Below are 14202 nucleotides of genomic sequence, written 5' to 3'. Positions count from 1 at the left end.
ATCCATTTTTGATAGCACAGAAAAGGGATTGATTTAGGATTTCTTGTCCTATGCTGTATGGCTGGGTGATTAGACTGTTGCGACTTGTTTTGTGACTTATCTTGAAATGCAATGTTTGTCAATTTGTTGGCTTTTACTCGGAAGTGTGAAAGGGTGGTTTGCTTCTATAAGTTTCTCTCTTCATGTTCAACTTTGATTTTGCTGTTTTGGTTTTTCTCTCCAAAACATGAAGACGTTTGTTTCAGGATTTTGCCTCTGGTTTTGTGCCTCGAAAAACCAGAAATTAAAAACAAAGTCAAAGACAGCTCTTGAAATCTGATGCAAGCTAAGAGTCTTCCTCATAACTCTGGCATTTCGTTATACACGTTACCCTCACTGTTAAGAGTTTAAGGCAGAGGATCCTGCTAAACCACTCTCCCCCCCCCCCCCCCCCCAACCAAATCAACACTACTCAACTGTTTTTTTTGGACTGGTTTCTTCTCACTTAACGCCCTCTCTCTGAATTCTCACAGTATCGTGATTTGCTGCAATGAGAGCAAGTCAGTCCCTGAGGACTCTGGATAAGAGCTGTCAGTCCCTGGCGGCGATGGACCAGTCGGGGGGCACGTTGACCAGCAGTCAGTCCATGATGAGTGGCTTGGATGGGTCTCCCGTTGCAGCGTTCAAACCCACCCACTCGCGCAACAACAGCGGCGGCGGCTCCTCATCCCGACACTCGCGTCAGGTCAGTGAGCGTTAGCTGAGGTCGGAGGTCGTAATCTACAATCTCCTTGGACCTTTCCACTCGTTTTCTTAACGTAAAATTCCCCAAAGTCTTTATTTAGCCCCTGTTACTAGCCTTGAAAATTGGCAGCATTTGTAACCGTTGGCTTTAAACAGGCGATGATGATGATGTGTCTTTTATTTGCTCAGCCTAATGTCAAATTTCGTTTAGCTCAACCTGTTGAACAGCTATAAAAGATGAACGTGATTAAACAAGTTCTGCCTGGTGACTTCTCCTTACACAGTTCTGATTTCTTTTCGTTGTACCCTCTGGCCACTGTAGAATTCGAGAGATTGGGAGTTAATGGACGACCTCCAGACTATGACCATGGGTACCGGGGGATGTTTTGACAGTGCAGGCATTCCCGGGATTTGCGAGGGGTACCTGATGAAGAAAAGGAAGCACCCGCTCAAGGGCTGGCATAAGGTGAGGGACGAGTCTCTTTGGGTTTTTTTTGTCTTGCATTAGCATCTGGTCTAAAATGTTTCTTTTGTTCACTTTTCGATCAGAGATACTTTATCTTGGAAAAGGGGATCCTCAGATACGCCAAAACCCAACAGGATGTAAGTGCTCGCTCTTCTACCTCCCGTGTTCTCTCAGTGGCTTTCCATTGTTTCACTTCTTCTTTTAACCATGGTAATATTAATACGTTTCTGTTGTGTGTTGCGAGACTGAACATTTCTTTCCCTTCAGGTCCTCAGAGGAAAGTATCATGGTGCCCTGGATGTCAGTCTCGCTGCCATGTCCGTAAACAAGAAATCTAACCGTATCGACCTGGATGCCGGAGATAACTTGTTCCACGTGAAGGTTTGTGCCTTAGTGCTCTGTTTAGAATAGGTTTCCCCATTTCATTTGATCCAAAATGTTTAATACAGGTAGTTGACATCTTCTGGAGTGTTACTCCTTCCAAGTTTTTTTGTGGCCTCCTCCTGATTGAGTGACTGAGTGGGTGGGGAGAGTGTGTGTTTGTGTGTGTTCAAGCTAAAAATAATTAAAAATGGTATTATTAGGCTATCCAGTTTAAACATTAGCAGTGAACTCTGTGTGAACTTAAATCAGAGTTCTCTGGTGCCGTACCTTCTGACATTTGGCCCGGTGACGTTTAAGGTTGCTTTGTAACAGGATGTGTCTGTATATTGTGTATTGTGGAAACACAACGTAATGACGTTTTCTCCCGCATTCCTCTGCACCATGCATGCATGTCTCATTCAAGAAATAGACTGGAGTGCTGCCTATCTCTGTAATGTCATTTCTGTCATCTCTGTCATCTTTTATTGTAATTGGTATACCAATGAGTGTCTGGATTTATCCCTTCAGGCTAAGAGCCATGAACTTTTCTACATTTGGTTGACCAAACTGAGCGCCCACCGGGTTTACAAGAAAAATGAAGCTTTGAACCTCCACCAGGGGGTTCTTCAGGCACTGTCAGGGGTCCCAGGCTCCCTCCCTGTCATGGCTAGCCTGGCCCAGAGAACCCGAGGGATTGCCGACACGGTGAGTCCATTTACAGCAAGCTTAGCACCATGACCGCATGACAGACTTGTATGGGTTGGTTGTACGACTGACATGATAGCACGCTGACGGACTGAGATGCCGAGTGCTGCAAATTTGTGTAAAAGTGATGGGAATTTACTGTACTAACTAGTTCTAATGGTTATGGTGGTGGTGTGTGATGAGTTTAAACCCATTCTGATTATGCTGAAGTGCTGAGTGCACATAGACTAATTGTTACTCTGGAATTTGTACTGTGATGTTGAATGAGCTCACATACTTAACTGCCAAGTCTTCATTTTTTCTTCATTTTCTCAGCTTCCTCATTATCAGAGCACAACTTCTGTCTACAACAGACAAATGACGGAGTCACCATCTTCCTCATCCGGTGTGAACAGCAAAGTGTCCGCCTGGCTCATGCAGACCCATCAGTCCAACTGCTGCCAGCAAGGTAGGCCAACCCTGTACTAAAACCGTTAACTGCACTGTAACTTAATCCTCAAACTGGTAAGTATGGACAGAAAGTCTCTGTTGGCGTCATCTGAAAAAAGAATTAGCGAATGGCTTATTCCGCCGATGCCGTGCTGCTTGGCTCGATTATTGTTTAGGACTTGGAAAGGGACCGTTAGTTTATATATACATGTGAAATTAGAAGCTTGTTTCGTTTATTTATGTGGAAGCCATCCAACTATTAACGAACATTTGAATATGCATAGCAGTCAGCATATGATATGAGCAGGAAATCTGATCCGCGTTAACCCTTTAACCCTGCAGAGCTGGCCAGATGTCAGTTGGACTTGGACGGACTGGGTGGTCTGATCCAGAGATTGCAGTGCCTTGAAGGTGGTCTACCCATCACAAACATGGACCTGGAACGCCGGATCAGCATGCAGGTAAGGGTAGGGACATGCCAAACTGTGTTATGCCGTCTCGGCATTTTCACCTGTAACAGTCTCTTATGTAAAGAATAATGTAATGGCTCTGAGATTGTCATTGGTTCATAGTAAGCTCTTACTTCTGTTAAAGGTTGATGAGTACCTTAGGCCACTCCTTTGATGTATGCTCAGAACGAGATGTGTCTAGGTTATCGGTACAGAGCTAGCTGTGTAATGTCTCTTTAGAAACAAGCAAGCCTAAGTATTATGCCATCATTTGAATTTTACATTGATTGAAAATCTGACAGTTACGTATGAAGGCGTTTCTCAGACACAGGATACTCAGAGAGTATTATCCGTTTCAATGTTCGCATTGTTTTGCAGAATCTTACTCTTGAGAAGCCCAGAAAGAAATCTGGCAAGATCTTTGGCCACTCTCGCGCCTTATCACTTGGCATCGTAAGTACATCTTGTCCATATTTGACTATCTTTAGACCAGACCAAATGGTACCCAGTGTACTCAGTAGTCTTCTCTTTGCTTTTTTTTTTTTTTTTTTCTTTTTCTTCCTCACCAAATAGGTTTTCTTCCACTGGTGTTTTGTTTCAGTCTTGCTGTTAAAACATTCTTCATTCAGTGCCTCTGTCATCAATTTTTAATTAATGTTTCTCCACTCACTATGCTCTCCCATTCCGTAATTCTCACGTTTCACTAATTCCCACTCTACTTTTAAACCCCCCTCCCCCTCATTCTTTTCCTTTCATTTCAACCCTTCATCTCTTCTCTCTCTTTTCAGAATATGTCCACCAGTCAGCTGAGTTCTTCGTCTGGTCTTGGGTGCTCCGTCCAGTCAATCCCAGACTATGTGTACTCCCAGCTGTCTGCCCCAGGGGGTACTTCACCTGAAGGCAAGCAGCTCCAGCAGGACATCCATAAGATGTCCCAAAAGAGTAAGTGAACGACCGGAGAGAACCCAAGGTTGCGTTTAACTTCTATTCACTTAATGGTCTGATACTAGGCTCCTGTGAGAACAATGCATTCCAGGGATCTGGTATCTGGAGGCCTGCTGTTTTGTGCTAAGATTAAGGCGCATTGTTTTCAATCATAAACCTCTGGTGAAACTGTCATTGCCAAAGCAAATGGCAGCTTTTGAAAGTTAAGATATGTTGCTTCATTGACGTCATGAAATGTAGCCACCATTTTATCCACACATTTAACATATTGACAGACATTTAATCATTACAATGATGACAGAAACTCTGTGATGGTAGTCTTAAAACAACATATTTCTTTCTTCCATTGTAAGTGGTGGGGGGGAGGGGGTGCGTTCAGGGCTAGGAAGTTTTCTTCAACTAATGGTCAGAGCCGATTTCTCTTTTTGTACGGTAGTAAGGGCTTCCAAGATTCATGCACACAAATCATTGCCATGTTCTTATCAGTTTGCCAAAGGTTATATCAAATCAAGAGATGATATGGATGGCCAGACGACAATGGATGTCTAACTCCTTTTCCAGAATTTAAATGCCCTTCTCCCTGTTTTTCTTTCTCAGTACATGAGTCACTGAGGAACATCCACGAAGTTCTGAATCTGGAGAGGGAGCGACTCAGGCAAGCCTGGACCAGCCCAGAGCTGCACCAGTCCACCTCAGACCAGTTGGCCACGCTTTGCACCACACTCTCAGAGGTAGGACCTCAGCTAGGGCTCATAGAACCTCTTTCAGTGAAACCTTAAGAGTCGTGGTAAAATGAGGTAAAAATCCTACCTCATTTATGATTCGTCAGCACAAGTTTGAATAATGATCAGTGTAATTGATTTATGACTCGTAGCGCTGCTGTGACTGGGTCCTTTTCGGTTTTAATTTGTTAACTTTGACTATTATGTAAGTCACAGTTCCATGACCAGATCAGCTGACTTGTCCAACAATGCACCCCCTTGTCCAACGCAAGGAAGTTTAGTCACCTGCTTTTCGAGAGTTGGCAGGATGCTGTGTAGGAGTTAGAGACTTGAACATTCTCATGTCAAACTAGTTTCAAATGCTGATGACACCCCCCCCCCCCCTAAAAAAAGAAACGTCTCAGGATATTTGTGAGCTCTAGTGAACGAAACTTCCATAGAACCTGTTAGGGCTGTTTGGGTTGAACGGTGTGGTGGCCTATCTTGGGCGGGGTTTCTCTCAAAATCTCTCTCTCTCTCTGTTGAATGAAAAATACTTGCATAAGAGCCAATGAGGAAAAAAAAAAAAACCTAAAACCACAGATTCAACTTTGTTCTGGTTTCAGTCAGAGAGCAAAACAAATGACAAACCAGTTTTTTGGTTCTGTTGTGAAAAGTACAACTCAGTTCACCTAAAGGAGCAGTGATTTTTTTTTGTCTGAGTTAAAAATGGACGTCTTGAGTATTTTTGCCAGTATCCCGCCTGGCCTTACTAACACTGATGTTTCATTTTAAGTGTCTGCACTCACTGTTCCATAGGAACAAAGGAACTGAGAAAAGAATAGCTGTCGTTTATTCTAGAAAATTCTTTTGATCATGTCTGTTGACATCACTCAGAGGTTAAAGGTAAGAGGAAAAAATGCTGCCACATTCTTATGTCTTTTATGTCACTCTTTTGTCATGTTTAGGTGGAGCTTCAGTCGCGTCTCACCAAGGTTCATTCACTCTCCTTGTCCTCCGACTCCACAGATGAATCTTTCTGCACAGTGCGTCAAGACCAGGTGCGTTTGTCTGTCTGTCTTTGTATTTGTGTTACTATTTGTGTGTGTGTGTGTGTGTCTCTGTGTATATACACATGAATTAATATCTTGCGAATGGATGATTATTAAGGAACCTAGGTTAACCGTCAAGTTGCGTATTCCTCCATTTTCTCTCGTTTTACATCCTGTCTCTTGCTATCTCTTTAGACGATGACTTCTGTGAGCCGACATGGACAACGCAAGCAGTCGCTCACTGAGTCCACATCAGAATTCTTCGATGCTAGCGAAGTTCTTGTCTGTGAAAGCTCGTCGGAAAACGAGGCTTCGGATGAGTCGGGCCTTAGCGATGTCACCACGAGCAACTCTGAGCCTGATGAGAGTCATGGTAAGTTGCCAATTACAGATTGTACATCAGACTTGTCACGCACTGACCTTCATACATCAGATACAACCTGAATGCTATTGCTTAAGTAAGATCTGTCAGTCAGATAGCATTTAGTGAATGTACCAACAAAAGGTACATTTGTCCAGTCAAAATGCTTCTTTCCTGCTCAACAACCTCTGGCTTTTTGCCAGCTCACTTTTCGTTTACTTTTTCCCCCCTTTGCTGTGTCTTTCCCCTGAGCAAACAGGGTAAAACCTGTACAGCAACTAATCTTGTCTGCAAAAAAAAAAAAATACTTCCTTAACTAAAGCCTTGCACACACAGTTTCGTGTTAAGTCTGAGTACATAAAGTGAGGCCTTCTAAAGCTCTCTTTGCTGGTACTGAACATTGGCTTTAGTGTTGTTTTAAACCGGAAGAAACATGCTGCTAATATTGCAATGATAGTTTTGGTGAACTACAAGCACCATAGACAAAATGTACATTTCAGGTAGAACTTAGCTTCTGTTATTTGCTTTGCGGCGTACTGGTATAACCTGCTACACATCTACAGTATGCAAAAATTAAAAAAAAAAACCCCCCAAAAACCCAAGCAATAAATGACCCCGTTTTTCTGCAGCAACATCCACCCTGAAGTACCGTAACAGCGTCTCGAGTGCCCCGGATGTTCCCACGAACGTTCCTACGGACACGGGGCGCCGTAAAGTCCTCCCTGCACCCTGCAGCGATAACAGCCACATCGGGATCCTCACCATCCTCTACAACAACATCGGAAAGGATCTGTCACGTGTGTCCATGCCGGTGGCCCTGAACGAACCCCTCAGCCTGCTCCAGAGGGTCAGTGAAGAGCTCGAATACTCAGAGTTGCTGGACATCGCCAACCGCACAGACGACCCTTACCAGAGAATGGTAAAGCTGTTCACAAGTTTCTGTTAGCAAGCAGGTCAAAGAAGTGTTTGAATAACCGGGCCCGATCCTAGTCCTCTTCATTGGCTCCCTTTCCATGTGACTCATTAATTATCAAGATATGTTGTGACAGTTTTAAAGAAGATCCTGTAAAGAATTCCTGTAATGTTTGTTTGGTGTTGTTTCAACAGGCTTGGTCCTGTTAAAACTGTAAAAAACCTGGTAGAAATGAGCACAAGTAACTGTCATGACCCAGGATCCAGAAACTCAAACACTTTTAATACTTTTTGACCCAAGTCTGTAAGAGAGTGTTTCCATCTTTGTTTATGAAAACCAATTTACGAAGTTCCACAGGCCAACTAAACATACTAAGCATGGTCTGATGTGATGGTGATTAGTTGTGTAAGTAGTTCCTTGGAACAGAGATGCTGGAAAAAGAATACGACCTGACCCAGAACAATTAGACTGGGAGTTAACAATAGTTGTGCAGATGACTGAATATTTATGTCATTTTTTTTAAGCATATTTATTAGGAAGCCCATATCTAGACAAATGGGTTCATTGTTTCTCATTTTCTTTTCTAGTCAATGTTCTCGTTGTTTAATCGTTTTCCTGACATCTTGTCTTAGGTTTATGTGGCTGCCTTCTCCATCTCAGGATACGCGTGGGCTTCTTGGCGTTACCGCTACAAACCCTTTAACCCTGTCCTGGGGGAGACCTACGAAAGCGTTCGGGAGGATCGGGGATTCCGTTACATGGCAGAGCAGGTATGCCCCCTTCTCGATGCCAATAATGGACTTCAAGCCAACAATTTAGGGCCATGCTGACTTTGCAATCCAAAACCAGTCATTGTTGTCAGTGCTTTTCCTACAGTTAACTTCAGTGTCCTGTGAATGTAGTCATAAAGCCAGTCTCAAGATAACGTAGAATACAGTACAGCCAAAGTTTTCAAGTATGGTGCTATATATGAGGAATTAGCGTTGAGGGCTAATATCTTTAATATTGACTTACTCTTTTGTGTTTCGCCTTAAGGTCAGCCATCACCCTCCTCTGTCTGCCTGTCATGCTGAGTCAGAAAACTTCACCTTCTGGCAAGGTTAGTGTGTAGGACGGAAAACACCTTGGTGCTAATGAGTCATACAGACTCTTACTACAATAAGCCTGTAGGCTATGCTTACAGATGCTAACCACTGAACTGCAATTTATAGTTAATGATGCAACGTCACTCATTTGTCACTGTATGCAGTAATTCTCGGTAAAAACATCTGTGTATATGCATATATATATATATATATATATATATATATATATATATATATATATGTGTGTGTGTGTGTGTGTTCATGTTGTAAACTCATTTCTTGCCCCTTCAGATCAAAGATGGAAGAACAAATTCTGGGGGAAATCTGTTGAGATCGTATCCACTGGGATGGTCAATGTTACACTGCCAAAGTGAGTGTTTATACAATGGCCTCTCTTTGTAATGTCCCCTGATCTGATCAGGTTTGACCATACAGACACCCCAGTGTTGAATCTTAAATTTAAACGAAAACACCTTTTATAGAGAGCCTGTCAGCTTCATGACTTACAGTTTCAAAGAAAATGTTTTTTATTTTTTTTAAAGACAGATCTTTCACATTTTTGAACCATCTTCTGTGAATGCATTTTTCTTTTATGACTGCTGTATATAAAGTCTTTTGTATGACCAAAACCATTATAGTCTCAGTTTTTAACCATTATGACTTTGCCTAAATTGATGGATAAAACTCCTTTTGCCTAATCTCACCTCATGGGCTCGTTTACAAGGATTAAGATCAAGACTATCCCGGGGCTGAGCAGCACTTCACAGTGCAGTTACATCCAAGTCTAGATTCAACTCTAACGTGTCCTAAAACCTGATTTTAATCTCTTCTCTTTCTGAGTTGAATGAATATCCTCTCCTCATCCATTCTGTGATTTGTATTTCATTAGGTATGGCGACCATTACGAGTGGAACAAAGCAGTGACCTGTATCCACAACGTCTTCAGTCAGCAGAGGTGGCTGGAGCATTACGGAGACGTGACCATCCGCAACCTGAAAAGCGACGAGTGTACCTGCAAGATCACTTTCGTTAAGGTGAGTCTTTTACTCTGAGGGTCCCCTGTATCTAGATAACGCTGCTCTATCGCCAGCTTTCCTCCCCCGGGGAGTTGGAGCAAGCAGTTGTCGATCAGACGCCGTTATCAGGCCTGACTCCTCAGAGAAGGGCGTTCAAGGTCACGCGTTAATGGTGCCTGCGTGTTGTGTCGTTATCTCTGAAATGTTCTGGCTTGACGCTGAGTCACTCGCAGATGAGACGAAGATAAGATTCTAGAATAGTCTGTTCTGGCTCCATGCATTTTGCTTTGGTTAGATGTTGCAGTTAGACTGAGGAGGTTAACCCAGCTGATGAAATCACATGGCAGTCACTCCCTCTTGGTTTTTTCCTCCTCTGAAACGTCTCTCTCTGCTTTTGCAGTCTCGTTACTGGGGTTCAGAAAACGGCAAGAATGAAGTGCAGGGGCAGGTTCTGGACCGGTCTGGAAAGGTGGTCCATCGTTTTGGTGGCTCCTGGCATGAGGGCATTTTCTGTGATACTCTGCCCAACCCACAATGCATCTGGAAGCCCAGTGAGTAATTAAAATAATTAAATACAGTTTAAAAAAAAACTTCATAGTATAATCCCAAACTTCTTTTATATGTCACAAATGTAAACCTAAAACACACAATGTGGGTTCCGAGGCCCCTAAAAACCTCAATTTCAATCTCCCCTCTGAGGAGTGCATTCTGAATAACCTGTTAAAACAGTAACACACTCAGACGCAATCTGAAACCTTACTGAGCAAGTGTTGCATTCATTTTCAATCCACAGATACACAACCCGACGACCACTTTGAATACTACGGTTTTTCTCAGTACGCCAGAGAACTGAACGAGCTCACTCCTGAACTTGAGGCCGTCCTGCCCCCGACCGACACCCGCTTCCGCCCAGACCAAAGGTGGGTCTCCTCTTCCTCCTCCTCTTCCTCCATGCACTTAAAACTCCCGTTTTCCGCCCGATACGCGTCACAAACAACCGTCTTACCCCGCCAGAGGATAAACCCTGTACTTGACAACCGTGGGGAAAAAAAACCCTGACCGTTTTGAGCTTTGAATGAAATGGATTGATTCTCACGCCATTTTTCTTTCCCCCTCCCCCCCACTGCAGGCTGTTGGAAGAAGGCAAGATGGCGGAAGCCGACAAGAGAAAGGATGAGGTGGAGGAGAAGCAGAGGGAACGACGAAAAGAAATGGCCAAGAAAGGAGAGGAACACGTGCCCCGTTTCTTCAAGTCAGTCCCATTATTTATATATAGATATATCTATATAGATATAGATGTATCACTAATACAAGCCACAGATTCATCACTCTTAGACTTCCTTTCATTAGAAACGGCAAGGTGTTAGTAAATATTTAATGCTATCTATCTCCATATGCGAGGAGGAAATTATACCTCATTAATGTTCTGTTCAGTGGGGCAGCCACATTTGCTCAGAATAGTTTCCTCCCTTTGGTATTTATAAAGCTCTTGGAGTTCAGCTGTGTAAAGTTTTGTAATGTTACGTCGGTTTAAAAAAAAAACAACAACAAAAAACTGAAAAATATCCCCTGTTGCCATCAGTATAGTGAAAACGATTAACTGTAAAATATTTTCCTATCGATTTTTTTTTTTTTAGGAAAACTCTCGATCATGCTGGAAGGGAGGTCTGGGTAACCAACGAAACATACTGGAAAGTCCGAGAAAACCCTGGATTTGCCAACACTGAGAACTTGGATCTCTGGTGCTGAAGCCTGTCTGGAGGCTTCGAGGTTCCTGTCCTCGGATCCCAGTACCTGAAAGAATGTACTGCCACCCTGTGACTCTAGTATCGCCCATTAATCACGACAAATATTCTGCATACTACAGTCAAATGACTACCACACACACTACTATTTAACAGGATGTGGACTTAAATGGGAGACACTTATGTTAGTATTAGTTTTACAATTGTTTAACTGTACATTGCTTAACTGTAATGTGAATATATTCTGATATGAATGTGATGCAGTCAGCACCTCTTTGGTGAGAGAAGAACCGGTGAGACTGGCATTTCTCTTCTGGAACTGCACCCTGATGAACGATTGACGGCCAAAAATGCAGAGGAGTTGATGATACACGGAATACATGAGGACCGTTAGGCTAGTTTGCGTCCGAGTTCCGACTTTCGATAAAAATGCTATCGTCAGCTGCCGTCTAAACGGTGTTAACAAGTTGAAATGAAGTAGAGGATTCTTTGAAGAGTTAACTTGCATTTTGAGGTGTTTACACGGGAAAAAATACAAGATTGTTCTTCAGAATTAATGTATTTATTCAACACTAAGTTAGTTTTTAAACAACTCTGTAATTATTCACGTAAACTGAAGGATATTCGTTTTGAAAAGATGTATTTAAATGCATGAAGTGATTACACTATATACAGGACAAGATGGAGGGAGACTTTCTCAGACAGTTACTTGGGTGTTGACACTAAAAGGGCTTCCTTCCGTACCCTGGGACTGGACTTTGTGTTATTTGTAGATTTAGTTGGAGTGTGAATTTTTTTTGCATATTTTTATGGATTAAACATCTGTCATGAAGGATACTTGAACACACTGATTCTCCCCTACTTGTATAAAGCTAAGCTGTAAATATTGTTTGTTTTTTTTGTGCTCCATTTTTTTCATTAAACTAACATTTCTTCTTAGTTGTTAATTCTGTGTAGATTGTAGTTTTAAAATGTGTTGTATGTTATAGATTGTCTTTGAAGTAAATTCCTGTTGAAATAATGATGACAAGGTTTTTTTTCTAAACTGCGGATGTTTCAACGGTGCATTTTGTGGAAAAGAGAACTGTTGTCAAATTTTTAGTAAAATGTTTACAATGGATCTCGGGAGACCTCCAGTGTAATTGGCTTTGTACGATGACTACACTCAAATAAATATTAGAATATATGTCAACCTCTGTTATTTTTTTTTTTCCCTCTCGCTGCAAGTTACTTCATTAAGATTCAGCGTTTAATGGAATGTAATGATTCCATTTTTAATGTGTTCTTACCATGTTTATCTCTTTAGAGCTATAGCAGACTGAATTCACATCGCTATAACAAATTCCTCTGATGCTGTTTCTCTAACTGGACTAATCGAGAAGGGTATAATACGAGGAAGTCAAATGTAAAATTCAGAACGATTCTGAACTTATCCACTGATTTTATAGATCTATCTCAACGTCTGCATCACCAGGTTGGCTGTGTATATGACAATTTTTGGGGGGGTAGGAAAATTTGAGATTAAGCCTTTTATAACAGCGCTAATTAGATGTAGTCTATTAACTCAATGTAGTCCCATTGACCAATCAGGTCCTTATAATTAGATGTAGTCTAACTCAATGTAGTCACATTGACCAATCAAGTCCTTATAAGTTATTAGGTTATGAAAGGCTTAATCTCAGGCTTTCCTACCAGTAATAACCTAATACAAACATTTTCCGCTCCCATAATCCCGTAATCTGAATTTCCGTGACAGTTTTCCAAATAAAAAAGAAATCCTAGGCAGGCAAACAAAGAGATTTTCAGTGAAGAACGTCCGTGGACAGTGAAAGTCAGCGCGGAACCACGCTTCATTTGCACCGAGGGGAAAACATCTCAGATAAGGCAAACTCTCCCATTGGTTTCCCACTCAAAGTTTATTGCAATTACACACACGTCTGAAACTCAAAAAGAGCCTCTCATTTCTCAAGTGCCGTTCAGAACCATAAACGTATACATGAGACATATAGTTGATGTTAGCCTTTTCGAGTCTTTTTATTTACATACACACCTCTAGATGACTTTCGTAACACTTTAATTCTAATCCGAATGTGTCAACCACGTGAAGTTTAACCCTAAATTAAAAACACTAGCGAGGAAAGGAGTGGAATCAGTGAATATTCCTATATCATTTCTTCTTTGCCTTCTTCATCTAGTAAAAAATTAACTATGCCTTTATTTTATTAGCATTCTTTTTCTTTTTCTTTTTTTTTTTTTTTTGAACCAGCACAAAATGGAACGTTTGAAAAATTTGGAAAGGGCGGCATTACCTGACCAAACCTAAACCAACTCCCTCTGCCTCCTTTTCTCTACACCAGGGGTCTCAAACTCCGGTCCTGGGGGGCCGGGGTCCTGCTGATTTTTGTTTTCACCTCTTAGTTACCTGTTGATTTTCACCTTGAAAACAGGTGTGGACACTCCTCAGCCAATCAGAGATTCTATTTAGTTGGTCTGCACGAAAAAACAGCAGGACCCCGGCCCTCCAGGACCGGAGTTTGACACCCCTGCTCTACACCCTTGACCATTCTTTAATTTTCCACACAAATGTAGAACTGGCAGTTCTGTTAGTTGTTTGACAATGGCTTGAATGTCCGAACATTTTACAATGTTCAGGATCTGGAAGAGAATGCAACATTACCTTCCTGGCTTTTTCTCGGTTCCGGTAAAACCTCTAAAGCTCTCAAAAAAACGTTCCTCCGGCTCTACGCTGTATCCGTATCCGGAAGATTCTTACGCTTTCTCGTTTCTTAACAAAATTCGAAAAGAAAAAAAAAAAAAACACAACGGTACAAGCATTTTCAAAAACGATCAACTATGATCAGGAACTCCAGATTCAGTCACTACTGTACACTAGCAGAACTTTGCAGAGCTCTGTGGCTCATGCATGCCCTTTAGAGAAACAAAGGAGCAGGAACCAGCTCAGAGAGGAACTGGGAACTCATAGAGTTAAAAATAACTAGAGGGAGCACCTAACCACACTACACTAACAATATAAACAAACAGCGTGGATAGGATTTCGAGATTAATAAGCGCATGTATTTGTTTTTCATCTTTTTGTCTTTTGACACCCCCTACCGGTGTCGGTGAATGCTTTGGTGTTTATTTGTTGGCTTGTTTTAACTCGTATTCACTCAGTCAAGATATATTAAGATTCTAGTTTCTACAAAGGTCTCTTTAGAGGGGAAGGAATATAGGAGTTTTATATTACAG

At 41.9% G+C, this 14202-nt stretch overlaps 1 protein-coding gene across 1 annotated transcript; it reads left to right on the top strand.

Moving 5' to 3' along the window:
- Window positions 1-586: 586 nt before the first annotated feature.
- On the top strand, window positions 587-10957 carry LOC115829198 (oxysterol-binding protein-related protein 7-like). Its single transcript, XM_030793261.1, has 22 exons — window positions 587-724; window positions 1046-1189; window positions 1273-1326; window positions 1457-1570; window positions 2081-2257; window positions 2573-2705; window positions 3029-3147; window positions 3514-3583; window positions 3709-3722; window positions 3924-4077; window positions 4678-4811; window positions 5750-5842; window positions 6029-6206; window positions 6824-7113; window positions 7740-7877; window positions 8143-8206; window positions 8484-8562; window positions 9082-9226; window positions 9609-9759; window positions 10002-10128; window positions 10338-10460; window positions 10846-10957. The coding sequence occupies exons 1-22, from the start codon at window positions 587-589 to the stop codon at window positions 10955-10957; spliced, it is 2751 nt and encodes a 916-aa protein (XP_030649121.1).
- The last annotated feature ends 3245 nt before the right edge of the window (window positions 10958-14202 follow it).

Source organism: Chanos chanos, chromosome 16, assembly GCF_902362185.1.
Source record: "Chanos chanos chromosome 16, fChaCha1.1, whole genome shotgun sequence".
Classification (NCBI taxonomy): domain Eukaryota; kingdom Metazoa; phylum Chordata; class Actinopteri; order Gonorynchiformes; family Chanidae; genus Chanos; species Chanos chanos.
Note: the sequence above shows the minus strand (reverse complement) of the source record. Positions and strands in the feature narration are given on the sequence as shown.

Bases quoted from the DNA above. Each gene is read 5' to 3' on its own strand.
- LOC115829198 (XM_030793261.1), top strand. From the start codon at position 587: ATGGACCAGTCGGGGGGCACGTTGACCAGCAGTCAGTCCATGATGAGT. The intron at 4,078-4,677 runs GTAAGTGAACGA...TTTCTTTCTCAG, and splicing joins CCATAAGATGTCCCAAAAGA to TACATGAGTCACTGAGGAAC. The intron at 9,227-9,608 runs GTGAGTCTTTTA...CTGCTTTTGCAG, and splicing joins GCAAGATCACTTTCGTTAAG to TCTCGTTACTGGGGTTCAGA.